The 27,834-nt window shown below is 45.5% G+C and overlaps 1 protein-coding gene across 11 annotated transcripts in view; it reads right to left on the bottom strand.

Annotated features, from left to right (window-relative positions):
- Positions 1 to 1,173: 1,173 nt before the first annotated feature.
- nfasca (neurofascin homolog (chicken) a) overlaps positions 1,174 to 27,834 on the bottom strand; it is a 179,492-nt gene continuing 152,831 nt past the window's right edge. For 9 of the 11 annotated variants that reach the window (XM_041195122.1, XM_041195120.1, XM_041195128.1 and 6 more), the window contains 6 exons: positions 23,679 to 23,798; positions 22,080 to 22,232; positions 15,170 to 15,301; positions 12,644 to 12,692; positions 3,738 to 3,749; positions 1,174 to 3,370 (listed from right to left, as the gene is read on the bottom strand). In XM_041195122.1, coding sequence (XP_041051056.1) covers positions 3,127 to 3,370; positions 3,738 to 3,749; positions 12,644 to 12,692; positions 15,170 to 15,301; positions 22,080 to 22,232; positions 23,679 to 23,798 — 710 coding nt within the window. In that variant the 3' untranslated portion in view covers positions 1,174 to 3,126. The remainder of the gene's footprint in view (positions 3,371 to 3,737; positions 3,750 to 12,643; positions 12,693 to 15,169; positions 15,302 to 22,079; positions 22,233 to 23,678; positions 23,799 to 27,834) is intronic. The other 2 variants (XM_041195129.1, XM_041195130.1) reach the window with 1 other exon arrangement.

Genomic DNA, 27,834 nt, shown 5'->3' with positions numbered 1-27,834 from the left:
TGGTTCCAGGCAGGATGCTTAATTCTAAATTAAATGCCTTAAGAAGAAAAGAGTTAGCAATCTCTTGAAGGAAGGGCAAAGAATTATTTGTTCCATGTGACTTTTCTTGGGAAACCTCTTACTGAGAGGAGGTGGAGGGCATTAATGGTCTGAATTGTTGTACATATAACTGGATAGACAACTGGCCTCTTGAGTTTGCCCCACTGATCTCAGTGCCACACCAGACCCAAACCCTATTCTAGCATCCTGGGGAGTTCAATTTAAAGTAACTCAACCAAAGGGAGACGGGTGAGATCAGATGCAATGCTAGTTTCAAGGACCGCACAATTTTACTGTCCATTGAAATCAGAGAAGAACAATATCGGACATGTAAAATGAGTATTCCACCGAACTCAAGGGTTTCTTGCCCAATGAGTTACATTAATACTCTAACATGACAGTTCAATTCCCCCCATAGCAGCACCCATGCATACCCCAGCTCCCACACACACCCTAGCTCCCACGCATGCCCTAGCTCCCATGCACCGCCAATAACTACACACCCCCCAAAACTGCACAAGTGAAGTCTTGAGGTGGGATTTTGAATGGGAGGGATGCAATGGAATGTGGTATACTTCATAAACAGTCGGACTTAATTTACAACAACAAAGAAAAATCACATTTTGCAAATTAGGACTTGAGAAGATGTTTAAAACTTGAGGATTTTGGTTCCCTAAAAATAAACATATTTTTAAAATCTAAGCAACAACCATGAGGAGAACCTTTACATGCGAACAGCCCAGAGCGCAGGACATCAAAGGCAAGACATCTTTATTTATTCGTTCAAGGGAAGTGAGCATCGCTGACTAGGCCAGCAGTAATTGCCCTTGAGAAGGTGGTGGTGAGCTGCCTTCTTGGACCACTGCAGTCCTTGTGGTGTAGGTACACCCGCAGTGCTGTTAGGGAGGGAGTTCCAGGATTTTGACCAAACGATAGTGAAGGAACAACGATATATTTCCAAGTCAGGATTGTGTGTAACTTGGAGGGGAACTTGCAGGTGGCAGTGTTCCCCTGAATCCGCTGCCCTTATTCTAGTAGGTGGTAGAGGTTTGGAAGATACTGTCCAAGGAGCCTTGGTGAGTTGCTGCAGTGCAACTTGTAGATGGTACACACTGCTGCTACTGTGTGCCTGTGGTGGAGGGAGTGAATGTTAAAGGTGGTGGATGGAGTCCTAAGTGGGCTGCTTTGACTTGAATGTTCAACTTCCTGAGTGTTGTTGGGGCTGCGCTCATCCACGAGTATTCCATCACACTAACATGTGACTGGCATGTGTAGATTGGAACTGGACACTGCTATTTTGAAAATAACTATATTTTAACTGAAACTTAGAGCAAGTTACTAGTTTATGCATTATTAAGTAAAATACAAAAACTCTGCAGGATGTCATGTATATAAATATTGTTGTTTTCATGATAAGGAAATATAGTTTTGACTTTCAACAGGTCAACTGATCTTGGCACTGAAATAATTCTCAAAATCTCTAAAGGTGCCACATTAAGTGAGATTCAGAAATTAACAAAAGGCCACAGTCTGAAGATTAAGACAGTGTAGTCTTGATATTATTATTCCTTCATTCATTTAGGAGTTCTTGGATTTACAATATGATTTAAGTTGCCCAACCCTTCTTGTCCCACCTCTATTTAAATTGAACCAAACTAAATACAGAACTTGAGTTACAGTAGGTGAGGTTTTTACCTGAAAGGACTGAAAGTGGTGATTAATATATATATCAAAGGTTTCATTAATTTCAGAAAATGAATGGTTAACTTGAATATGTACAAGGTGTAGGATTAATAATTAGAGTAGGTGGGATGTGAGGATCAATAACCAGAATAGCTGAAGGGTGCAGATAAATTGCATCTGCTGGGGATTGAGGACTGAATAGGGGAAGCTGGGCTTTGTTAATATGAGTGGAAGGGAAATGGCGAGGAGGGGGAGGGCTGATACTCTGATAGCAATGGAAAATTACCACAGATAAGCCCATTGTAATGGGACTGAAAACTTTGCAGTTGCTATAAGAGGAATCCCACTTGACTGAACTGTCATGTAAACCTTAAAGGGTATAATGTAAGATGTCTGTGCAGTTTTGGTGCCTCTCTCTTGTTTTACTTATTTCATTCTGAAGTGGGACAGCAGGACGAGGAGTTCTATAACTTTGTCTAATGATGAGACCAGAATGTTTTTGCTTTGGCGATCAGGGCAAGAAATAGAACTAATTATTCAACAGACAGAAGAGTGCAATGATCACAAAGCCAAGGAGTTCAAGGCGATTGTTTTTTCCCACAAAATCTCTGGCCCAGGTCTTGACCTGTCAAATGGTGCCTGTAAGAAATGATCTATTTTGATATGCATCACACTTAAGCAGCTCCACGTGAACAAATAGCTTGCCTTGCTCTGACTAATTGCCACTCCAAATATATCTGCAATGTTGGCCAGCTCTGCAGCTGTCCAACTTTCAATGTTAAGAAGCATATAACCTAAAATAAGGGAGGCCCGAGAGGCGTCGGTCAACATAGAGACATCTCTCCTTATATCATCTTCAGTTAAACTGTATCTTAGATTAAGTACTGTTCGAAAACAAAGCATAATGATAAAAAATCTTCTAATCATGTTTGTCCAGTGCTGAGCTGTGGCCTGGTGATATCTAGAGCACATGGGCAGAGCCTGCGATTGGAGTATGAGGAAGCCCTAGATAGCATCATCTATACACAATGTTAGAAATTACCCCAGAATTGTGTCACTTGCAATCTAAAATGGATGGGGAGAAAAATAGCAATTTCCAGACTTTTTCTTACTCTTGAGAAATAGGTTATTGAGCACATCAGCAATGCACGGTGGTTTGGGAGATTACAGCTATGTTTCTCTAAAGCCTGACAAACCGTTCTACCTTCTATCTTGCCTCTTTTTAATCCCTCTTTCCTTCACGCATCACCTCGTCTCCTTCGCCACTTGGCCTCTCAAATTTGGACAATCACACTTTGTATTTGTTTTCCATATGCACGGATATTGGTGGATAAATCAAATGTAGTTACTGTCTTGGTAGCACCTGTGCCCATACGCTCCGATTGTTGGGTTTTGTCTATTTTTTCACATTTGTGCCAAGGAATAGGCAGGATTGACTGGAGACGTAGCCTCAGAGCTGTCATTACCCTCGGTCTCCTCTTTGTCCTTTTTGACTGTGTACTGACCAATGAAGGAACCATCCTCGCCAAAGCGTGAATTCCCATCACCATCACCGTAAATGACTATGCTGTCATCGCTCTCCTCTTGCTTCACTGTCCCGTCCACTGAAGACTGACTTCCTTGAGGCTTTTTGCTGTCTTCATTGTCACTGGACGAGTGAAAAAAAGGGGTCAACTTCAATATCAATCTAACTGCTGAATGACCATCCCCCTCCCCCCACCCCCCCCTTGTGGCTCATAGGTCATACAATGTGCACTTCACCCAATGTTGGGTTAAGTAACCTTTGTGAAAAGAATATCCCATGGTCCTTGTTAGAGGGTCTACACATGGTTGTCAGGCTTTCTTCAACAGTCACCCTTATTTCTCTCACAGGCTTAAATTCACAATTTCAATTCTAACCTTTTCAACGAAGCGAATGCTCCAGCCCATCACCCTGGTAATCTGGTGAGCCAAACATCACTCAACTCGAAACCAATCATTCCAAAAATGCTTTATAAATTAAAAGGACTCCTTACCTTTCCAGAGATCTGTGTTTCCCATAGGTGGAATGAATAAGGAACAGAACGGATAATGGAGACATGGACAAGGCAAACGGAACAGAAAGAGATTGGTTAGGACTTTGATAGTTAATCCCGTGGAATTCATTTTACAGTCATTTCCTGCTTTTAGTGCTTTGAGGACCGAAGGTCTTTCAGAGTTTGGGAAAGAAAGAATGATCTGTGGCCACTGATCACAATCCTAATTCATGAAAGCTTGGAGTCCACTCTATTAGTTTCAGATTCGATCCTAATTCCAATCATAAGGCATTCAATCCTGATCCAAAACCCAATGAGTAGAGAACATATCTCCAATCAAAATGTGACAGAAAAAGACTGGGCTTCAATTTGACTCCAAACATTACAGGTCTCAGCTCTTCCCATTATTTGAACCAGAATCTCAATATTGCATTCTTTCTCAAATCCTTGATCTAATCCCAGCCTCTAACAAATGGATTTCAATCCCAATCGGGTAACAGAAATTGAAAATGAAGATAAAAATGTGCGCTAATGTTTAATGACAAATAACATTTTCGGAACAAATCATAAGCTAAAATCAACTTCATTGCTGATCCAAAAAATTACACTGAAGTTGATTCCATCACAGAAGAACCTCAGCCACTTTGAGCATCTCACTTAGGTTCAGATTACATAGAAACAGGAGAAGGCCATTCAGCCCCTCTCGAGACCGTTCTGCCATTCACTGAGATCATGACTGATCTGTGACCTAACTCCATAACTTTGCCTCATATCTCTTAACACCTTCGGTTAACAAAAACCTATCAATCTCAGATTTAAAACGGACAACTGATCTCGCATCAATTGCCACTGGTGGAAGAGAATTCCAAATGTCTGCCATCCATCGTGTGAAGAAGCATTTCCCAATTTCACTGCTGAAAGGTCTGGTGCTTATTTTTTTTTGACTATCCGCCTAGTCCTAGACTCCCAAACAGCAAGAACAGTTTCTTCCAATCGACTCTATCTATACACTCAGTATCATAGATGTGGTGCATGTTCCTTCACTCCTTGGAAAGCCTGCTCTATGCCGCCAGACCAAGATCATCTCACATCTTACTTCCCAACCATCAGCATTTACACTTGCACCAAGAAGGTTTCCATGCAACATGACATGAAGTTTGATGCACTATGTCTGGCTGAGAAAATATCCCTAGATCAGTGGTTGCCAAGAAAAATGTAAATGAGTTTGGATTTCTTTGGCTGATCAATGATCCTGTTGCATAAAAAGTCAAATTCTCATCGGCTGATAAAGATTTGCAAGAAACACAAACTGTGCTTTCAGTCATTTTTGTTCTTGATGCACCTTCAATATCATTTTAGTCATTATACTCAGATCTGAGCTCCTTTTTTGCATAAATAGCCCAACAACTGAATGGGGAGAAACGCGTCATTTAACTTTCTGCAAGCTTTAGAATGTCAATCTAGAGTTCCGTCTTGTTAAAACACAACCAACTCCACCAGTTTTGACCATTTTCCCATCAGGTTAATTTCTTCAGCCCAAAAACTCCCTTCAGAAATCCAAACCAATCACATCATCTTAACTCGATGTTTTCAATGTACAACATGCTCTTATGTCAAAGTTTGGAAAATAAAGGGATGATTCATGCATGGGACACTTATTAACAGAGGTTGTGGGGGAGGGGGTGGAAATGAATATTTTGGAATGATCAGTCGCTAAACAGAATGAGACCGAAGTAATAAAACTACCTGGGACCACCAGGAGGTGCCTGACATCTAGAAACTAGATGATGTTTGTCCTTAATGGGCACCCAAACCACAGTTTACATCGGCCCAGATCGGTTTAGTCTGTGATCAATGCCATGGAGACTGCACATGCTTTTATTTTTAGGTAGTGCTGTGGCCATTGATTGTTTCCGGAAATCTGGGATCAAGAATGGAATATTATGCGGGTAGCCACTGATTAGAGAAGGACTTCATTTGTAACAATCCCACCTCTGCATGGTTGAGTTTTGTCAGGATATGCTTTCTGATCTCTCACATCCTTTGTGTGTGAGACATCACTCTGGGTCCTCAGGCTGTTTCAGGTTGTTTATTTAAAATGAATTTCTGCCTGGCGATGAACAGAGTGCCCACCCAGGAATGCAGTGCCAGCATGATGAGGAATCTATTTTACCGACCAGAAAATACCACTGTTTTTCTCTCCCCACCCTTTCCCACACCGGGTCTACATTTGACAATGACTAATAATTGGGAATGCTGCTACTTACATCTGAAGATGACCCTTTAATTAAGGAGAATAATATGAATGGGCAATAATACTATATATATAAAAAAGGTAGTACTTCACCATCTCAGGACATCAGGCAGTGGCATGATTGGTACAGAGACATTATACCCCGTTAGACCTTCCTTTCTCTACATTTAGTTCATTCTCAAAAGACTATGAGGTAGAAATTCCAATTTGAGTGCCATTATAAAGCGATTGTCCATAAAATGGGCCATGTCAATAAATTACACTGGACTTTTTCTAGACCTTACATAGGAACAAGAGCAGTCCATTCAGCCCCTCAAGCCTGTTCCGTCATTCAGCTAGATCATGGCTGATCTGTCTCTTAACTCCATCTAACCACACCTTGGTTTTGTATCCCTTAATGCTTTTGCCTAACAAATTTCTATCCATCTCAGCTTTGAAATTATCAATTGACTCCCAACCTCAACAGTCTTTGGAGGGAAAGAGTTCTAGATTTTCCACAACCCTTGGTGTGAAAAAGTGCTTCCTGACATCAACCCTGAACAGCCTAGCTCGAATTTTAAGGTTATGCTCCCCTGTTCTGAACCCCACTACCAGAGGAATTAGTTTCTCTTTAGCTAATCTATAAACTTCTTTGCCCATCTTAACCACTTCAGTTGGATCACCCCTTAGCCTCCTAAACTTGAGGGAACATAAGCATAGCCTATGCAACCCTGTCCTCATCAGTTAACCCTTTTAATCCCCAGTATTGTTCTGGTGATTCGTGCCAACTAGTAGATTTCCATGCCAATTTGTTAACCTCCTGATGTTGTGGGTGCATCGCCAGGTATCGTTGTAAAGGAGCAGTGCAACCAGGCCATTAGCTACAATGCTGGCATTTGGGACAAGAGATCCTGGGAACTTCCTGCATAAATCTAGAGATGCAGAAGCTAGAAAAGAAATGTATTTACTGCCACCTCAATAAACAGATATTTTTCTTCTATTTTTGCTTCAGAGAACATTCCCTGAGTGAAAGCAATTCGCTTGCAAGGTTAGACCCATCCCTGTCTGTAGCTACCTGGCAGGATGCTGTAGGTAATATGTCATTTCCTTCAAACCCTCTACATCCTGACCCCAACTCAATTATTTCTTGGGATGTGGGCATCGCTGGTAAGGCCAGCACTTGTTGCCCATCCTTAGCTGCCCTCGAGAAAATGGTGGCGAGTGCCTTCTTGAACTGCGGCCATCTGTGTGATGAAGGTATTTCGGCAGTGGGGAGTTGCAAGATTTTGATCCAGCGACCATGAAGGAGCAGTTAGTATTTGTCCAAGTTAGGATGGTGTGTGACTTTAGAGGGAAACTTGGAGGTGATGATGTTCCCATGTGGACTTTGGGGAAATTACAGAGATAATCTCTTTGCAGAACTTGCTCAACTATCTGAATAGATAGGCAATTTGTCAGATACCTGATGATGGTATCGGTGGTTACCAAAGGTGTTAGCTAGTTATCCTTCCTGTAACAATGTGCCCCAGCTCACCTTGAACAATCCAGACTCCTTTGTCCTCCTCATCTAGTTCCCACTTGCAACTTTAAAATCCTGTCATTTCCATCGGGAGAGGTTGAGGACATCAAACACTATCCTTATAGCACCCTATTTATAAATGAAAGTGCTTTCTAATTGACCGCTACCCACACAATATCCCATGTGTAAGTGAAAGTCCTCTGATTTAGAACTCATGAGCAGGATAGGTAACTGGTTTGTATAATTCTGAAGATCACAGTAATACCTCTTGTCCAGTCTGGGTCTAGGGAGCGGTGGATAAAGAAACATAAAGGCATTGGTGAGTGTTAACATGCACAGAGACACTTTTACAACAGAACAAGATTGGGTCAATATATGGGAAATTACCAATGTCAGGAAATGGAACACAGCAAATTGAGTGAGAATGGAAATGGGAACTGAATGGAAGAGGGTGATTCACCAGCCCTTTATCTTTTTAAAGGTGGTGGTGAGGGGAATAAAAATCAAACTGGTGTCAACATTATTATCCCAACCACACCCATGCAGCCCAACCTCTGCCAACAAATCTGTGGGTAAATGAATCGAGTGAGCCAGGAAGGCCCTCTGTTCAACTGTTGATTTATGCTGAGTTCGTTGATCTCATTTGGGATGATGCTAAGGTTGGCCACAACTGTCCCAGGTTTGGGAGGATGGGTGGAGAGGGAATGTATCAATTTGGGATCTCACTTCTGATCACTGTATCTGGAGCTCTGCTGGGTGAGGACAAGGCCTTGGGCTTCACGGTTATAGCTCTGTACAGACTGTAAGAATATGGGTTTATGATGATATTTTGAGGGACTAGACATTGCAAGCGTTAAACGACCCCAAGCTTCTCTTTAAAGCTACTCTTCTGGAAAAATAAATACACTGTTCTGGGCTGTCTGCTCACTTCTGGCAGCAGCATCAGAAGTGGCCTTGTTATTGTAAAAAATGATTATTGGGAGAGGAGAGAGGCGAGAGGAAAAGAACAGAGTGAGATTTGAGTCTGTCTACAGCTTTACCTCTTACCTCTTCCGATGCCTGCGTGAACGCACAAACCTTTCTAAGTTTCTGAAATATGATCAACTATAATTCCCTTCTACTATTTTTAAGCAGGAAGCTTTGCTAGGTGGCAGTTTAATATGAAGGTTGCTAGTCTGAAGGTTTATTACTTTAGATTCATTCCTCATCTGGTAGAATCAGGCAAAGAAAATTAAGTTAAAACCTAAGTTTCATTTATGGTTAGAACTCTTGGGCTCAACAATGGCCAAAATGGCAACGGAGCCCCGATTCCAGAAATCCCGCCCTGAACCTGGCACCCACCACTTATGTCAGTGGGGGTGGTGGTGGGGTGTAGAATTGGGCTGGCTTGTAGTTTGCATATCCATGGTTCATGGAGACAGCTGCACATGTAAACATGTAGCCGTCTTTAAGCAGGTGCCATTTTTATTAGTGGGGTGTCAAAAACATGGCTCAAGGACACCCCATTTAGACATTTGACAAAAAGGGTTATTTGGAGGTAAGGTACCCCTTTTGGAGAGGTAAGATGCCATTTGGGATTGTTACAATTAGATAAGGATGTGCGTAAAAAGTGGATACACTCAGTGGAACTGTTAATCTATCGAGATATTTAAATCTCCGAGCTTTTTAATTAAAAAAAAATGCCTGCAGTTGGAAAAAAAATCAGCGCTTGTGATTTCACTAGATATCTGTTGACATAAGCCTGAGGCTTAACATTGTAAGATTAGTGCTGCATGACTGATTCCATAACCTATTATGTTCACAGTGGGGAGCCTGTAAATTCACAATTGGATTAACAGGTCCAAGTGGTTGTAAAGTCTTTGATGTGGGGCTATGAATACAAATGTTTGTTTCCTTAAGGGGCTAAGTACTTGAAGAAATTTAAATGTCCTGACTGGGTTTTATGGATGAGTGTTTTTTTTAAATAGAGAAGCCATCAATAGAAACTTAGAACTTTATTTTATTTAATCTCAGCATTGTTCCAGAGGCTTGCTCTTGGTGGCTACTGGGTGATTTGGCATCGAGGGTGTTAGGGCAAAGGGTGGTGGGTAGAGGGGCATGGGTTGGCATGGAGTGTATGAGGGGCCATGGGGGTGGGCTGAGGACATGGGGTGGCATGAGTTGGCATAGATGGGGCATGGAGAGTTTGTGAGGGTGAGGAGGTGAGGGCTTGAGGGCTGTTTTTGGTTTCATTGCTTTTTTTTTACAGCTAGGATGGAATCCTATAACACCAAGGCTGGCTTTGTAAACAGTCCGCCTTGGCACCTAGCAGCTCCTGTGGCTGCCTCCTAACTGTTTCAGGGGGCAGTAGGGCTGATTCCCATTAACAACCATCCCCATTGCTCCCTCCCAACCCCCAGAACCGACAAATATCCAAACATCTGGGGCATTTTCTCCTTAGCTGGTCTTGCAGAGTTGGGAACTCGGCCCTTGTTGTTCTGAAGGTTCTGGGTGGTGATGTCAACCGTGAAAACAGGAAACAAACACAGAAAAAGTTTGTGCTAAGGCTAAAAATGAGATAAGGGAGGCACAAGGGCTGTGCCTGAGCACAGGACTTTCTGTGTCTTTTACTGGAGGGATTTCTCCGCAGTTCTAATTTTTGGGATAGATCTGAGAATATTCAGGAAGGACACCAGATGGGGAATAAGGCAAAGGAAATTAAAAGGCAATATAATTATCAATCATTTTTGGTGCTGCTTGACTATTGCAGTGTACTAACGTTCATTTATGCCTAAATAAAATTATAACTGTTACCAACGTGGAGTTAGCTTGAGTTATTGACCAGTCATCCAAATTTATCACAAGCCCGACCATCCTGATCAAACTCACTGCTGGGGCTCATACGCTTAGTGACGGTAATTAGGAGGAGGGGTTTTTCCCTCACTCAGATCAAGTAGGGGTCACCTTGCTTTGGTAGAGGAGTGAAGAGAAAATAAAAACCCTCCATTTTTATTTCGGCTGATTTTTTTTTCTAATACTTAATGGTCTGGTTTAAAATAGCAATTCCTGATGATCCCGGAGATTCGGCAGCACTGAATGAAGAGCTTTCACCCAGCTGAAATGATCGGATGACTGAAACTCTGGAGTAGGGTGACCATCGGTCAAAAAGTCATCATTGCGATGCTCTTTCACAAAGTCTTAACACACTTGTCCCAAACACAATTCCACGTGACCCGTGCGGAGTGGAGGATTTTATTTAAACCGTCTGCCGAAAGCTTTTGTGGAAATTGTGCCGATTGTAATTTCTGCCCCAGGAGAATTCAACTCTCTCATACCAAGACTCGGAAATTCCCTTCAACAGAGCAAACCCTCCACCCCCACTCCCCCCTTTAAGCACAAACCCCTGTCTCTGGTAGTTCAACTGAGAAAAGCACTGGAATTGGGAATGTCGGAAAATGGAACATATCAAAATAAAAGTGCAGTGGCAATTGAGCCGAATTAAGGAGAGAGCATCATGATTGAATTCTGCAGGTTTGATCCCTGGTTTTGGTTGAGTTTGACAAACTCAACTGGACTGCCACATGTTCCTTAGGAACATTCGGGAAGACTTTCCATGCCTAGCCAATCGCTGGTCGCTGGACAGTTGGACAGTACTTACGTAAAGAGATGAGTGGGTGAGGGCAGGTCCAATGACTGATACTGGGTGTGTGATCAGTGGGGGGAAGAGGGGACGGCAGGGGAGAAGTGAAAGTAAGGACAGGATTGGGCTCAGGATGTCTTTAAGGTTGGGATGCTCTTGGCCAACAATCTCAGCCTAGTCTCAAGCATAAACCAGGACTAATGAACAGGAGGATGAGACAGCAACTGGCATTTGAGGAGGGGGAGGAGGAGAAGCATGATACTAAATCAATACTTAAGATGGCACAAGCACAATGTTTCTGTGCGGTATCACTCAGTAACTCTATGATTATCCCAGTGCTCTATGGGTCAAGCAGCAGAGGTGGTGCGAGGCACAGACTAACCTTTAGTGCACAATGTAAAGTTGGGTCAGGCCCCTTTCAATCTACATGCTATAATCACTGGGAGAAGAGAGATGAATGTTTGAATACCTCTTTAACAGGTGAACACTGACACTTACTGTTAGCATTTTACATTGGCTCAATTCTCTTGGTCCATTAAAACATCACAGATGTTGGCATAGGGGTGTTTGTGGGGGCTGAGGACTCATTTTGGTTTCATTGTTTTAACTGATATATTTCAGAAGAGCAGTTTGAATATTCAAACTTTACTTTTTCAAGAATGAACAAACTTTCGTAGGTTTAACAATCCAGTTACACTCCATATTAATGTAATGGCTTCATTTCTGATAAGCTTTAGTTCAGAGCGCTTTGCGAGACACTTTGCAACGTACCATGTAACCCTCAAGGGTAACGTCTAGTTAAGTTGCAGATTTTCAAAGTCACTGATGCTAACAGATCTGATGTAGGATACATTCATCAATAAGACAATGGCGCTAATTGAAGAGATGGCCCAATCTCTGCAGATGGGTCTTTGGCCCCGATGAGACAAATTCATTTAGCAGCTTTTGTCCATCGGACTGGTGACTGAGTGGGTCTGCGACATGCTATCCAACATGCTGCACCCCTCCCCCACCGCCACAGCGAAACTGAGATATTTCTAAGCTTGTAAATAATTTTACATAGGATCACGTGGAGTGTAGTGGGCTGAGATAAAGATTGACGCATGAATGTAGCTTCTGTAGTTTATGATGTCTCAAATCACCTGTCACACAAAGTCCTTTTGTGCTGGGGTACCCTTAGCTTATTGTCTTGCTGGGTTCTATTGCCCCTGAGGCACAAGTTCAAGGGGCTGGGATTACCGAGGCTTTCTGGCACAGCAGACAGGACTAAAACGGGCCTCTATAAAATAAGCTCGAGGGTCAGTGTCTGTTGGCAGGGATGGCCCCTCTCTCGTTATTTTGAGTTTGTAAAGCTTGCATTGATGATGACTGTGTTGTCATGTGCATGAGATACATGCATGGTACACAGAGGGAGGTGCAAGTACCAGGTAGCATGATAGACCCATGCCAGGCGTAGCTGGGTGGTGGGAGAAGAGGGCACCGGGGTCTTTCAATATTGACAAAAACAATGCGATTAGATAAAGGCAACGACCTACAAGTATCCGTTGTCATCTTGTGAGGGCCGGTTTTCTTCCGTGGTCTTAACTGCAAGGAGAAGAGGAAAAACAAAAGGCGTTAAAATGTTTTTTATTAGCAAAGAAAAGGCAGAACTTGCATTTCAAATAGCATCTTTCACAGCCTCAGGACATCCCAAAGTGCTTCACAGCCCTTGCAACTTTTAAAATGTAGTCACTGCTGTAATGTGGGGACCACAGCAGCCAATTTGCACACAGCAAACTCTCACAAACAGCGGTGTGATAATGAGCAGATTCTGTGACGTTGGCTGCGGGGCAAGTATTGGCCAGGACACCGAGGAGAACTCCTTTGCTCTTTTTCAAATACCGGCATTGAAATCTATGACATCGTCCTGAGATGGGGGTCTTGGTTTAAAGTTTCATCGGAAAGAGAGCGCCTCCAAAAGTGTATTGTGCGCTCAAGTCTCTGAAATGGGACTTGAGAACAGGACTGAGCCATGGTCAACACTTAACAATGAAGAGGGGGGTGAGGGGTGGAATAACGGGGCTGATTTTTCTTCCGTGACACGTGTCCAGCCTACCCCTCTCCAAACTTTTAGCTGAGCACAAGTCAGGTAGAGCACATGGGAAGTGTGGTATCCCTCAGTCCACCTGAATTTCAGAGCTCTGGAGAGCAGCAAGGGCATGAGATTGGACTCGTGCCCAAAATCACAGCCCGTTGGCTCCGATGGTTTTGAGGGCTTCACACTTCCATCCGGAAACAAAAGCTACCAGAACGTCTCCAGCTCCGAAGATCCCGCCTTCGGAATTTTCTACCCCAGAAAGCTGGGGATGCTCAGTCATTGAGTTAGATTTTTGGATGCGCAAGGATTTGGGATACTTTGGGAAAATGGAGTTTTGGTAGAAGATCAGCCATGATCTTATTGAAAAGTGGAGCGGACTCAAAGGGCTGAATGGCCTACTCCTGCCCCTATTTCCTATGCTCAGCCTCCATACTTTAGTTATGTGGACACATCAGTTCTGTGGATAGATCTTAGAGACTGGGGCTGCTCTCCTTGGAGAAGAGAAGATTAAGGGGAGATTTGAAAGAGGTGTTCAAAATCATGAGGGGTCTAGACAAAATAAATAGGGAAAAACTGTCCCCACTGGGGTCGGTGTCAGGTGATGACTCAAGGCTGACACACTGCCATGCATATATTTGCTATTTCTATGGCGACGCCTTGGTTAATCAGAGCCACTTGCAACCAATCAGCACCCCTTTTTTCTTGTAGTAGAAATTGTTGTGATTGTTTGAAATTTGGCATTCTTCTATTTGTCCTGATGTGTGCAAGATAAAAGCGTTGGCAACATGCCTCCCTTTTCAACAACGTTAAAATGTAAAGTCTTCTTTCTTTGACCACCAAGGTGGTGATCCCACAGAGTGTGGTTCCCCAGTCAGAAGAAGGCTAGACAACCTATTTTTTAGAGCACCCTTTCCAACCCTCTTCCCATTTGGGGGTGAGCAGACGGTTTCCTGAACAGGAGAACACAGATGCTGCTGCCCAAAAACACCTCTGCCCCCGACACAGGGGTCCAATGGCCTTGATGCACCTGTTGCCTGTATGTAGGTTATTGATTAGGGACTCCCAGGTTCACAGCCCTGTCCCCGTCACCAGTTCTCTATCATCACAGGACTTGGCAAATGGACCTTGGTAGAAGCCTGTGCATGGCTTTGTTTAAATTGGGGACCTTATAGTGCTATCATTGTCCACATGTTTTGATGGGTTGGTGGTCAGGTTTCGGTGACATGTCCAGCCACGATGACCACCTTGCAGCTGCAACCTTCTTCTGCTTTCGGGGTCAGTGAGATGCACAGTCTTTCTTCTCCTGTTCTGCCATCAATGGCTATTTGGACTAACCTTTCTCCGGGACCTCCCCTTGACCTTCCCACCCTGGGTGGCTCTACCGGGAGCAAAGGAACTCTCGACGCAATTGCTCAAGGGATCGTCGGAGGGCACAAGCCTCTCCACCATGTCAAGGTAGCGACCCACCAAAGGGCCACTGATGTATGGATCGAGAACCAGGGGACACTGATTCAAGGTGATTGGCAAAAGAAGCAATGGGGACATGAGGAAAAGCTTTTTTTTTAAACACTGGAGGAGTGGTTAGGACCTGGAATGCGCTGCCTGAGGGTGTGGTAGAGGGAGATTCAGTTGTGGTTTTCAAAAGGGAATCTGAAGAGAGAAAACTTGCAGGGCCAGGGAAAAATGGCAGGCGAGTGGGACTAACTGAGTCGCACAACTGAGAGCTGGCTTTGGCATGACTGGCCAAATGGCATCCTTCTGTGCTGTAAGCTATAAAGGGAAATTAGGGATGGGCAAAAACATGTTGGCCCTGCCAGTGACCCCCCCCCCCCACATCCTGTGAAAGAATAAAACCAGGAAATTTGAAATCCGCAGTCTGACTGGAACTTGGGCTACTCTGAGTGGGAGTCCGATTTCCCTCCCACTGAGAACACCAGGCCCCGGGCACAGGCCCACCACCCTCAGCTTCAGCATCTGCTCTTACCTGGGTACTTGCCTCCCCGGCTCCTCTTTATGAAGCATACGATCAGCAGGATCAGCACCAGGAGCGCCACAGCACACATCAAGCCGATAAACCAGCCCTGTGTGGCGATGTCTACATGACTATTAGTGTAAGCTGCAATAAAATAATATCAAGATAGCCTTATAAAGGAGAATCTGCCTAATGTTTAAACCAATCACACCTGAAGAAACAGCACCAGACTAACGTACGCTTTTCACTCAACCCTCTTTGTATGTCATGGTGAAGCTGGAAAGGGTTTCAAAGTCCTGTTTCCTAGAATTCAATTCCCACCTAAATACTCCTTTTATTTATCTAATCATTGCTCTTTTACATTCCGCCCCTCCATAATTAATCCAATTCCTCCCCTCCCGGCCACATCCAATCCATGCCATTTTGGTCAGCTGACTCCCAATGCTGGCCTGTAACTGGCTGTTGGGCATGTGGAGACTGCAGGTCAAGGACGCTGTCCCAGAAGCTTGCCTTCACGGCCTCTTCCTCCCAAATTCCACCCCGTCATGGTGAAGTAGAGGTGAGGAATTCGCTATGGCAATCTTCAGCATCATGTTGGTAAATGTTACCAGGCTGCATAACTTCTCCACAATTCACATTGTACCTCAACACCCCAAGAAACATCCCCATTATCTTAGGATACCCCAATGCCCTGGGGTCCTCCAGCACCCTGGGGTCCTTAACTACCACAAGGTCTTCAATCTACAGCATTGAAGATATAAATGTTGAGAGGAGATTTTGTTTGAACCCAGATTCCTGGACTGAGAGTCCAATGTTCTGCTAGACAGGCTCTCAGAGTCAAATTCAACTCAAATCAATAGTTACTGCGTCAGGGTACAGATTTAAATAGTTACTGAGTCAGGGCTGAGATTAAAATAGTTACTGCGTCAGGATTCAGGTTAAAATAGTTACTGCATCAGGGTACAGATTAAAATAGTTACTGAGCCAGGGTTCAATTTAAAATAGTTACTGAGTCAGGGTTCTGGTTAAAATAGTTACTGCATCAGGGTACAGATTAAAATAGTTACTGAGTCAGGGTTCAAATTAAAATAGTTACTGAGTCAGGGTTCAGATTAAAATAGTTACTGCGTCAGGGTTCAGGGTTAAACCTGATTTTTAATCACTTACCCAACTGGAAACCACAGTCACATGTCCTGAACTCCACACATTTATATAACGTGGTAACTTTGAGATAATTTGTGTACAATACAAGTCACTGTTAGTCTGTATAACACAAACACCGGGCCCCAGAGTGATTCATTTCATTGTGAATGAGGAATTATTAAACTCTTAACCACTGGTGATTTGGCAAATTAGTTTTTAGTTGTGTGTTTGTTTGGTACAATGATTAAACTGATAGGCCAGGAATCTCTATTGGGACCACTCCCTCTCCACTGCCATAACATTGAGGGAATTCGCTTGTGTGATGTCAAACATCATCACAGTCATCACATAACTTTAACAGAAATTAGTGGAAACCAAGCTTACATGTGTAAATAGAATTTACGCCAAACTTCTGTCCAAACTACAATGGAAGAGCTGGAAAGGGCCCATAGAAATTCCTGGTGTAGAAGTTCATTGATGGAATTTCAGAAGCCTTTGCTAATTTGATTGATCCTTCAGCATCCACGAGAAGCTGTTCAGGCCCAAGGATCATTGGCTGCTTTCTCGCCTGATCTCACATCACTCAGTTTCAGAATGCCTCAATAATTTGTTGCATCTCAGACCACAGCAGTTGACTGCCTCCACATAAATCCATTCAAAATCAGATTCATCAGTTCCTCCCCGCCCAGCTCACATTACAACAACAACTCCACAGTACCTTCACCAGCTGCGGCTCACTGGTAGTGCTTTCTCGCTGCTAAGCCAGAAGGTTCAGTGCCCACTCCAGAGACTTGAGCACAAAATCTAGGTTGACACTCAATGCGTTACTGAGGGAATGCTGCACAGTCAGGGGTGCCATCTTTCAGTGCGAAGTTTGTAAACTGAGCCTGTCTGCTCCCCCAGGTGGACATAAAAGATCCCATAGCACAATTTCAAAGGAGAGCCGAGGAGGTCTGGTGTTTTGTCAATATTTATCCCTCAATCAACATCACTGAAAACAGATTATTTGGCCAATTGCTGTTTGTGGGAGCTTGCTGTGCACACTTTGGCTGCCACATTTTCTACATTACAACAGTGATTACACTTTATGAGTACCTCATTGGTTGTAAAGTGCTTTGGGACCTCCTGAGGTTATGACAGGCGCTATAGAAATTTAAGTCTTCCTTTCACCTCTCAAAGTCGTGACCTCACCCAATGGGTCAGGCAGTGGAATACACAGGTTGAGTAGGAAGATTGTTGGCTCAGGGCACCAGTTTACACTCACCTTACCCAAGGCCGGAGTGAGAGTGCCACAGGTGGTCTCAAACCACCAGAGTTAGGGAGGCTGGAGCCCAGTTCAACTGTGAACACCCCTTTCCACCAAACAAGGGACGGCTATTGTTATGAGGAGAGATTAAGGAAACTGGGCCTGTATTCTCTAGGGTTTCGAAGAAGGAGAGGTGATCTCATTGAAACTTACAACATTCTTACAGGTGTGACGGGACGAATGTGGATAGGATGTTTCCCTTGGCTGGTGGGTCTGGAACCAGGGGACACAGGCTCAGAATAAGGGGCAGGCCATTTATGACAAATGAGGAGGAATTTCTTCACTTAGGGTTTGGTGAATCTTTGGAATTCTCTTCCACAGCCGGAGGGCTGAGGGCTATGGAAGCTCAATCATTGAGCATGTTCAGGACAGAAATCGATAAGACCTCTAGATACTCATGACACTAAGGGATATGTGGATAGTAGGAAAAATGGTGTAACAGGTAGATGGCAGCCAGAATTTGAATGGCAGAGCAGGCTCAATGGGCCGAATGGCCTACTCCTACTCCAATGTTCCTATCACATTACCGTCCTACTCAAAAACAGCTTCACACACAAGGAATGACCCTGAAATGCAGCCGCTTGTGTTGGCAATTGTGGCAGCCATTTTGTTACACAGCAAGATCCAACAGGCAGCAATGAGTTGAGCAGCCAGTCAATCAGTTTTTGTTTGGTTCAGGGAGGAATGTTGGCCAAGATACCAGGAGAACTCTCTGCTCTTCTTCAGATGGGACCCCTAATATCCACCTGAACAGAAACATCGAATCTTCAACAACTCATCTGAAATTCAGCATTCCTTCAAGTACCACACAATCTGGATAATGACTGTAAGCCCTGCAGGGGACCTTTGAACCCAAGACCCTTTAGGTTCAGAGGTGAGAATCCCACCAAATGAGCTAAATTAGCACAATGAATACTGCGCCAACTGCGGTCAGGGGCTCACGGTCAGGAAAGACGATGCAGGGCAAGTGGTTTTGAAAAATGTGGGCCTCAGCAAGGAGTTGTCAGGGATCTCCCCTGAATGGTCACTTGTCCTGGGTGAGACTAGGACTCTGAGCACTGGCACCATATTCCCGTGTGGTGAGGCAGGAGGTTTATTCTCCTCACTCATCATCAAGTGTGATAGTTACTCCTTCCTCTGCCCTTGCCCAGGGGTGCTGCAGGCAATGTAGCACGTCAAGATGTTGTCTAGCTGAGATCAGCTAACTCTGTAAGAGACGCGGAGCTCGAGTCTAAGTCCACGATTGGCACAGCTCTGTTGATACCTGCCTTAACAGGGAAGCTTAATAACACTAGAAGCTGGGAGTACCATATTCACACTGATTTAGAATTAGAAATAAAAAAATAGGTCAGCACCGACAATGAAGGGTGAATTGACTAAATTCCACCCTAATTATGCTATCAACAGAAACATTCTGCCATAAACAAGCCAATCTGTTGGCTGCTAGTAACATGTAGAATTCAAACTGCAAATACAATGCCCATCCAAACCACCAGATGGTGGTAACATACACGCAGTTCAGAATACAATTGTCCCCAGCAATGAAAATGGCCAACATCAGGGGGAGCAATTCATTGTAAAGCAAAATACCTTGACATGGATAAGAAGCATCCCAGCCTTTGGGACATGGTAGAACTAGGTTTGCCAACTTTCCAGGATTGTCCAGGAATTAAGGATTAAACCCCGTAACCCAGTACTCGAAAAAAATCACAGGAGCATTAAAAAAATGGTGTGAATTTTTTAAAATTAAAAATAATTTCAATTGTTAATTATGCAAAATATTGGTGATGGGGACCATAAGTGGGTGGGGTGGGGGGGGGAGTGGTTTGACTGGTTGGGGCAGCTCAATGCAGGGGGTCATGTGATGAAACCTCCAACACAATTGGCAACCCCAGCTGGAGCGAACCATGAAGCTCCGATGCCCAAACAATACAGCAGACAAACTGCCCCCAACTTGTTCACAGCAATGTCCCAAAGGTCAGCAGGAAGGGCTAGCATTAAATGGAAGGGGCCGAACAACCAAAATGCAGGAATCAGCAGCTCCAGAAACACGCGCACAACACGTCTAACGCACCATCTCACAGTACATGCATAACTCAAGAAACATGCAGAGCTAACGATGAAGCAGTGTTCACAGTGTGGGTGGTCTACACCTGGGTCTGGGGTGGGGGTGGGGGGGAAACAGTACTGATTCTTTTACTGTACAACCATTGAGCAGCAGAAACATTCATCAGGAATCAATGTGGCTGAAAGGAAAGTTTCTCTGGGGATAAGGTTTGCAGTATTGGCTGCGGGGTCTGTGAGTGAACTCCAATGAATCAGCCACACCCCACAACATTGTGGGTCTTAATAAGTGGTGACTATTAGCGACCGCTAAAGCGTGGGTGGAGCTGAGGGAACTTCACCTCAGTCTAAAGACGGTATCTTCCAAAGAGTGGCAATCGCTGTCGGATTGCCGCTCTGCTCACCTCCTTTTGTACGCAGCACCGGAGTTCCGCATTTCTGGCCCGGACTTCTGAACCAGGCCTCTTCAGGAATGCAGGACATACCTTTTCTAGGAGTCCTTCTTTGTAAAGGGAAGACCATCCGGGGAAGCCAAACCGCACCCCCCCTTTTTACAGCACTAGCTGCCATGTTCGGGTTAAGTCTTCATTCAATAACACACTGAAAAGCTTTGCGAAATTTAAATAGCTTTTCGTTGTGGGTGAATGACTGCGAGTGGGGTAAGTGGGTAGGGCGGCAGAGTGGGGGGGGGTGGACAGAAGTCGGGGGGGGACAGGGGTCGAAGGGGAAATAGGTCGGCAGGGGGCAGGAGTCTGCGGGGGGGGCAGGAGTCTGCGGGGGGGGGGCAGGAGTCTGTGGGGGGGGGCAGGAGTCTGCGGGGGGGCAGGAGTCTGCCGGGGGGGGCAGGAGACTGCGGGGGGGCAGGAGTCTGCGGGGGGGGGGGCAGGGGACTGCGGGGGGGGCAGGAGTCTGCGGGGGGGGCAGGAGTCTGTGGGGGGGGGGCAGGCGTCTGCGGGGGGGCAGGCGTCTGCGGGGGGGGGGGCAGGCTCTAACATTTGCTGGGTAACTATCCAGGTAAGTAAGGTGGAACCTTCCGAAGTCTCTGACTCCAGCTCAGAGTTAGAGACTTTTTCTGAGGATTCCAGGTGCAGGGGAATTACCCATTGGAAGCTGAAACTTCCCTGGCAATTCCTGCAGAGTCCATGTGTTGGGACTTCAGAGGGGGGTCCCCAAGAGCATCTTCTGGGGGATATCTGGGGTACAACCACCTGGAGACCGGAAGATCTGAAGATCTCTGCCAATATATTTTCAGTCACTGTGTTGGGTGGTGGCTGGGTGTTGATAGAGTTGGCCATGGCGAGACTGTGGGAATTTCCATGTAGTGAAGGTACACAACTGGTAAAAATGATGTCAGGTCGCACTCCTTCATTCTGAGGCACCGACATGTGGAATGGCTTTGGGGATTATTGGGGGGCGGGGTTGGGTGTTGTAGATTAGTTGGGAGCCTGTCACAAAGCAGTTAGACCTGAGATTGGGATGGGAGGGGGAGGTTCTGCATTCAGAAGCGCAGGAATATAGAGAGACCTCGGAGTATATGTGCACAAATCATTGAAGGTTCAGGGCAGGTTGAGAAACTGTTTAATGAGGCATATAGGACCTTGGCCTTTGTAAATAGAGGCATAGAACACAAAAGCAAGATACAAATGGTGAACAGCTATAAAACACTAGTTTGGCCTCAACTAGAGTATTGTGTCCATTTACTGACACTGCACTTTAGGAAAAATGTAAAGGCATTCGAGGGTGCAGAAAAGACTTACGAGGTTTATTATGGGCTGAATGGCCTCCTTCTGTTCTGTAACCATTCTACGAAAGGCCTGCTCTGTCTTTACTTTGTGGCCTTTGTAAAGAAGGTTCCTCCTAAAGTCTATGGTGAACCCCATCCCACCCTGAGTTGGATCTCCCGGTAAGTTACCAGATGGCATGGCTTTGAAGTGGCCCAGATGCCAACAGCAGCCCCAGTGGGCATATTCCCAACTGGCATTCCAGGTGCAGGGGTTACATTGATGGGACCGGGCACACAGGAATCTCAAGTGCAGAGGTCAAGGTGTCACAACGATCAAATGAATAGACGCATGGATGACAAAACAGATACACGGGAGGCCTTTCTGTTCCTCTAGTGCATTGTTCCGTAGAGATCCCGATCAGTGTTCCCATTGCGTGGAGACTGATTTTAATTGCATTGACCTGGAAGATGGTGGACAATCCCATATACAAGAAGCAATACTGACAGGCCATGCACAGCCAACAGAGTGCAAGCACATGCAAACTTTCAGAACCGATGGCTGATTCGTGTCAGGTCAGATCTGGTATCTGACCTCACGGTCTCTGCAGTATATGTTAACTGGAGGATGCAGTAAGAGGTAGAAGTGCTAATACAGACATGCACCTGGAGGTCCACTCCAGCCTCACCTGGGCTGGTCTCAATGGTAATGGTCTTGCTGGTAACTGTTTGGAACAGGGTGGAAAACACTCTGACTTTGTACAGGGTCCCAGGTGTTAGGCCCTGGAGCTGGACAGCGTTCTGACCCGCCTTTACATGTGCCTGTTTCACCGAACCGTTACCTGTTGGAAGTGCATGAGGGAGACAAGAGATTTGGGTCAACTTTTTGGAGACAAGCTCAGGCAGTCCAAGAAGAGCCTAATTAATAAGTCCCAGGACAGCTACAACCCTTCAAACATATTAGAATCTCTAACGGAAGTGTCAAGGATCCCCCCCAGGTCAGGTATAACGTGGTTGAGAGACAAGACCGAGTTCCCGTTACTCTGCATCAACCCAGGAGAGAGACATCTATTGGACCAGCGTGACCTTTTTCAATTTCCCAAACAGCAGCCATCTCGCTGCCCTCCCACCGATTGCCAATTTGAGGGGAGATTTTGTGTGTTGATGCCTGTTGGGTGGGGAAGAAGGTTGGGGTTGGGGTTGGGGGTTACAAAATCTCCCAATACACATGTCTGCTGCGCACACTGGAGAGTGTGAAATCCCTCCAGTTAGTGCTGAGTGAGGGGCAAATTAGTGTGGCGGCTCACACCCAGTGGAACCTGAAGTGAGAGAGCTCAAACCCCTTACAGTGGTCAGGTGGAGGGAGGCCCTGCCTCCCTTTCTGCCTGGGTAGCAACGTTGGCATCTTGGGCAGGTGATACTTCACGGAAGCCCACGTGGGTCACGTGTGATGGTCGTCACAGCCCTGGGTCTTGCCCTGACCATTCCTGTGTGGATCTCCATCAGATACTCTCTTACACCGGTGGTGGATGCTGCATTAGAATAAAGGACCTGAAAGCTTTGCTTTGGGGAAGAGAATAAATTGGGCAGTTATCCCCTGGGAGAAGGGCTTAGATTGTGGAGGGTTGGGCCCAGAAATCTTGCACCTGGAGTTGTGGGGTTGGGAGTAGTGTTAAAGAAGGGTACAACTTTTCTGACACAGGCATTGTAGATGGCTTCAGAACTTGGCAGATACCACGTCCCACTCCCCCACTGTACCCACCCCTCTGTCACCCTTGCCCAGATTTTGACTTTCTCCCGTTTCTTCCTCCCAACAGACCCTCAGCCTCCCACCTTCACCCCCAACCTTCCTCTGCCTCAACATTACCCACCCTGTCTAACAAGACCTTCCATGTCCCCTTCCTCTCCATCGTCCCACTCTCGCATAGTGTCTCCTGCACCCTCAGCGACACCTTTCTCCCTTGTTCCCTCACTGCCATGTGCCCCTCACTCTGTTTCCCTCCCCAACTTCCTCCTCACTACCACCGCACCTCCAGTGACCCCGCCCTCCAACGTCCCCTTCTCTTATGGAGGTGGAACTCAGTGACTGTGAAGCGCTAAAGTGAACCTGTGCATGGACTCAAATACATGGAGTAATCTGGTGGGCAGTAACAGGAGTGGGAAACCTCAAGGCCCCTGTCTGGATGAACAATGTCCTTCTTCTGATCCCCGACCCCGGTCCCACTCCCAGCACCCCCACCTTACCCCTCCCCTGATCTAATGAGAACTCCGCCTCGCACGGTGCTTACTGTGAATGTATTCAACCGTAAACTCCGCCAGTTCCCTCTGGAAGCTGTGACTCCATGTGATATTGACGGAGTCATTGCCCGCTGACGTAGTGAGATTCCATATCGTACCAAGAGCTTCCACTAAACAGGCATCAGAAAGAAAGTTAGTGGGGGCAGGGCTCAGCTGAGATACAGGGGATGCAACGATCATCCAGTCACTCCCCCTCCACATTGCACATCCTTTTCAATCATATTCTACCACCATGCAGCTGCAGCTCTAGATACACTTCACACTGGGATGATCACCAATCTATCAGCAATGGAGTCCTATCATCCCATCATGCCTGTATCTTTGGCCAAGTACTTTCAGTATTCAGCTCTGAAGAAGAGTCGTACAGACTTGAAACGTTAAATCGGTTTCTCTCTCCACAGACGCTGTCAGACCTGCTGAGTTTCCCCAGCATTTTCTGTTTTTATTCTAGATTCCCAGCATCCGCAGTATTTTGCTTTTATTTTACTTCAAGTATACAACCATATCCAACGCTAAAAGGGTGTGCGGGGATGGTGCAATAGGGTTCACTCAGGGAGTCCAAGTTGCTGTGGCAACACACACTTTCACATGCATGTTGTAGTCTGGAGCTATGGATAGTGACGGTAGAAACTCCAACATTCTTTCTGTCACATGATTGACCACCCTGGAGAGAGATCCCGTTCTTACCACCTGTCATTGGCGAGTGTCGGAAGGATTTGCAGGTTGATACTCTACCTGTTTGGCCGCGTTATGAATACACCTTACTTGGCCGTCAAGTCCTGGAGCGGGACTTGAACCTGGAGCTTAGGCTCAGAGGCAGGATCGCTACCCACTGTGCCACCAGACTTCCATGCTACATCTCTGAAAGAGCTATTCAATTAGTCCCGCCATTTTGCTCTTTTTTTCGTAATTGTTATATTTTTCAGGCATTTACCCAATTCTGCACTGGCAAATCTGTTTCCACCATCCTGTCGGGTAGTTCATTCCAGATCACAGCAACTCACTGTGTGGGGAAAAAAAAATCTCCCTTCTCCCCTTCTGGTTTTTTGCCAATTATTTTTAACCCGTGTTTTACCCTCCTACTAATGGAAACTGTTTCTGCTTATTTACTCTCCCAAAATCCTTCATAATTTTGAACACGTCTATTAAATCTCACACTCTAACCTTCGCTGCTCCAAGGAGAACAATCCCAGCTTCACCACTCTTTCCACATAACTGGTATCACTCTGGCAAACCTTCCCTGCACCCCCTCCAAGGCTTTGACGTCCTTCTTAAAGCGTGGTTCCCACAACTGCCCACAAAGTTGAAGGTTGGAAGAAGTGCACACAAAAATGTTAGTGAGACATGAACTGTTTCGGGGGAATGGTGGCATAGTGGTAACGTTACTGGACTAGTAACCAAAAGCCTGGACTAATGCTGTGGAGACACCAGTTCAAATCCCAACATGGCAGCTGGGGGAATTTAAAATCAACTAATTAATAAATCTGGAATCATGAGCAGAATCTTGTGCTTGTGGCAAGTTTGGGAGCTGGGGGGGGGCGGGGGGGGCGAAGGGTGTTTAATTGAGTGGGGGCCCTGCCACCTTCCCACCTCCAGCCCCATGCCCTTGCTGCGAAACCCCTTCCCCCTTCCCCATGACCGCTCCTCAATCTGAGGCCTTGGGTGGGTGTTGTACCAGCAGCAGCCACTGCCTCCCCAGTGGCACTGCTGAGTACAGAAAAGCTCCTGACCTCGGATTGGCTGACAACTCTCCACACGTGTGACTTCCGCCCAGGGGTCCTTGATCCTGTGGAAGGCCTGCCACTGGCTTGTTAAGTGCCTGATTCGCAAGAGATGTGATGGGTCTTCCCGAAGACAGACAACGCAGGGCCTTGCTGGCTCCAGCTGGCGGCTGAGACCCTGGTTGCCTCCACAGTATTCTGCCAACATGAAATGACCATATTCTCATAAAAACCCACTTGGTTCACTAATGTCCTTCAGGGTAAGAAATCCATCATGTCTATACTGGTCTGGCCTACACGTGACTCTTAATTACCCTTTGAAATGGTCGAGCAATCCATTCAGTTGTAGGTGGCTCACCACTACCTGCTTAAGGACAATGAGGAATGGGCAATAAATGCTGGCCTTGCCAGCAACACTCACATCCCAAGAGCAAATTAATAAAAAACAAATGGCTTCTGAGACAGAGAGCATAACATTGGTTCATAATCTCTGGAACAGTCTAGCCTTCCTCACATAAAGAAAGGAGGGCATGAAAGGAAGCATAATTCAGCGGGAGTGACAGACAACAACTGATCTTTTGATGAGGTAGTAAGAAATCTTCCTACGATTTTAATTCTTCATTCCTTTTTTCTGCCTCATGGTTCTTTAAAAAATATTAGTCAAGGACACAATATACCAAGAATATTACATTTAAGATTGTGTCCTTCCATAAAGAAGTGAGCTATTGCTTCTAACAGATGGAACCCACGGTAATCCAGCTCTGAAGAAGAGTCATACGGTCTTGAAACGTTAAGTCCATTTCTCTCTTCACAGATGCTGCCAGACCTGCTGAGTTTTTCCAGCATTTCCAGTTTTTATTTCAGATTTCCAGCATCTGCAGTATTTTGTTTTTTCACCACGCCAGGGTTCAATGGGTTGTTTTGTCTTTCAGGATTGAAATCACAATACATTCTCCCTTAATGTTGGTTGACTCTTAAGTTACCTCTGAAGTGGCTGGTGAGCCAGTCAACTCAATCAAAACAACTATGGCAAAATCGGCGCACCACCACCTCCCCATGGGTAACTAGGGAGGGACAATAAACGTCATCCTTGCCAGCGACACCCACATCCCAAGAATTAATTTTTTAAGAATTGTTTTAGTGGTTTTTTTTTTAATTACAAGCACCCCCCCCCCCAACCCCCCCCCCCCCCCCCCCCCACCTCCAGTCTCTGCTGTCAATTCTATGCTACGCACACATTGAGTGAGGAGGAGTGCGGTATGGTTCAATAGGCAGAGATTTTAGCCAGAGGCTGAGAGAGGAAGTTGCACTAGCACTGGGAAAGTTTCAATGAGCCGAATGGACTCCTTTGTGGTCTTGCAATTTTTTATGATTCTACAACTAAACTCAATTTGTCCAATTAAGACACATTAACTTGGCTGAAAAGACAAAATAAGTGATGGTCCCAGTTAGTGTGGTACAGGGCTGGTGCAGATCGTTGCATCCCCTAGACTTTGGAGTTAAGATCAAAGGTAAATAACATATCCGAATGCAAAAGGAGAACAGTGAAGAAACAACTCGGAGTAACATTAAGTGGAAGAAGCCACAATCTGAATTAGTTGTTAAAGGGGAGGAGAAAACACAGGACTCAGTCACATTACTCTATGTCCCCCTCATTCCATGAGCCACCCCCTAACCAGGAAAACTTCTGTCCTTTCAATGTTTGGAAAACGCTGGGCATTGACAGTTGGGAAGCCTAGGCTGCAGTCTGTCATTTACAATAGCACACAGTGTGGCAGAGATGGGTGCAAGAGAGTCTTCCCATTTCAACTCCTCTCTTTAACCAGTGCAGATACTTGGACAGAGACAGATACAGAAAAACTGCCGAATCTTCCCTCACAGACCATAAAGGCTTCGATTTCCGAGGGAAACGGCCCCAAAAATAAAACCTTACATTTTGCAAGGTTTGAAATTGCTCTGGGGTCAACCGTATTTTGGGGTCTTATTTGAAGGGGGTATTCCATCCAAATCACGACATAAATGCTGCAGAATATGGGAACTCGCTGTCAATGTTAAGTACAGAACACCCCCTTGCCCGCCCCTTGTGTGAGCAACACTGGCCTTCACCAATGCCTCGGCCCCATTCCTATAACCCACAACAAGCTGCTGGGTTGTCAAGTGGCCTTCATTCACTCCGTGACAATGGAAACACTGCTGAGTGATTACGTTAATTCGGGTTAGATCGTTTGCATGATTGTGTCCATCCTACGCTGCTTGCACTGTGAGAGGATTGGCGAATTTGGGGGGGGTGGGGAGGTGGCGGGTTCAATTCGCCTGCTGCCAAGCTCCTCTTATTTCTTTAAAACTGCAGCGTCTGCTGTCAGGGTCAAGCGCAGATTGAAAACGCACAGCAAGTCGTAGAAAGGCATCATTAAAATGGTCCCAG

This window comes from Carcharodon carcharias, chromosome 9 (genome assembly GCF_017639515.1).
Source record: "Carcharodon carcharias isolate sCarCar2 chromosome 9, sCarCar2.pri, whole genome shotgun sequence".
Lineage (NCBI taxonomy): Eukaryota > Metazoa > Chordata > Chondrichthyes > Lamniformes > Lamnidae > Carcharodon > Carcharodon carcharias.
Note: the sequence above shows the minus strand (reverse complement) of the source record. Positions and strands in the feature narration are given on the sequence as shown.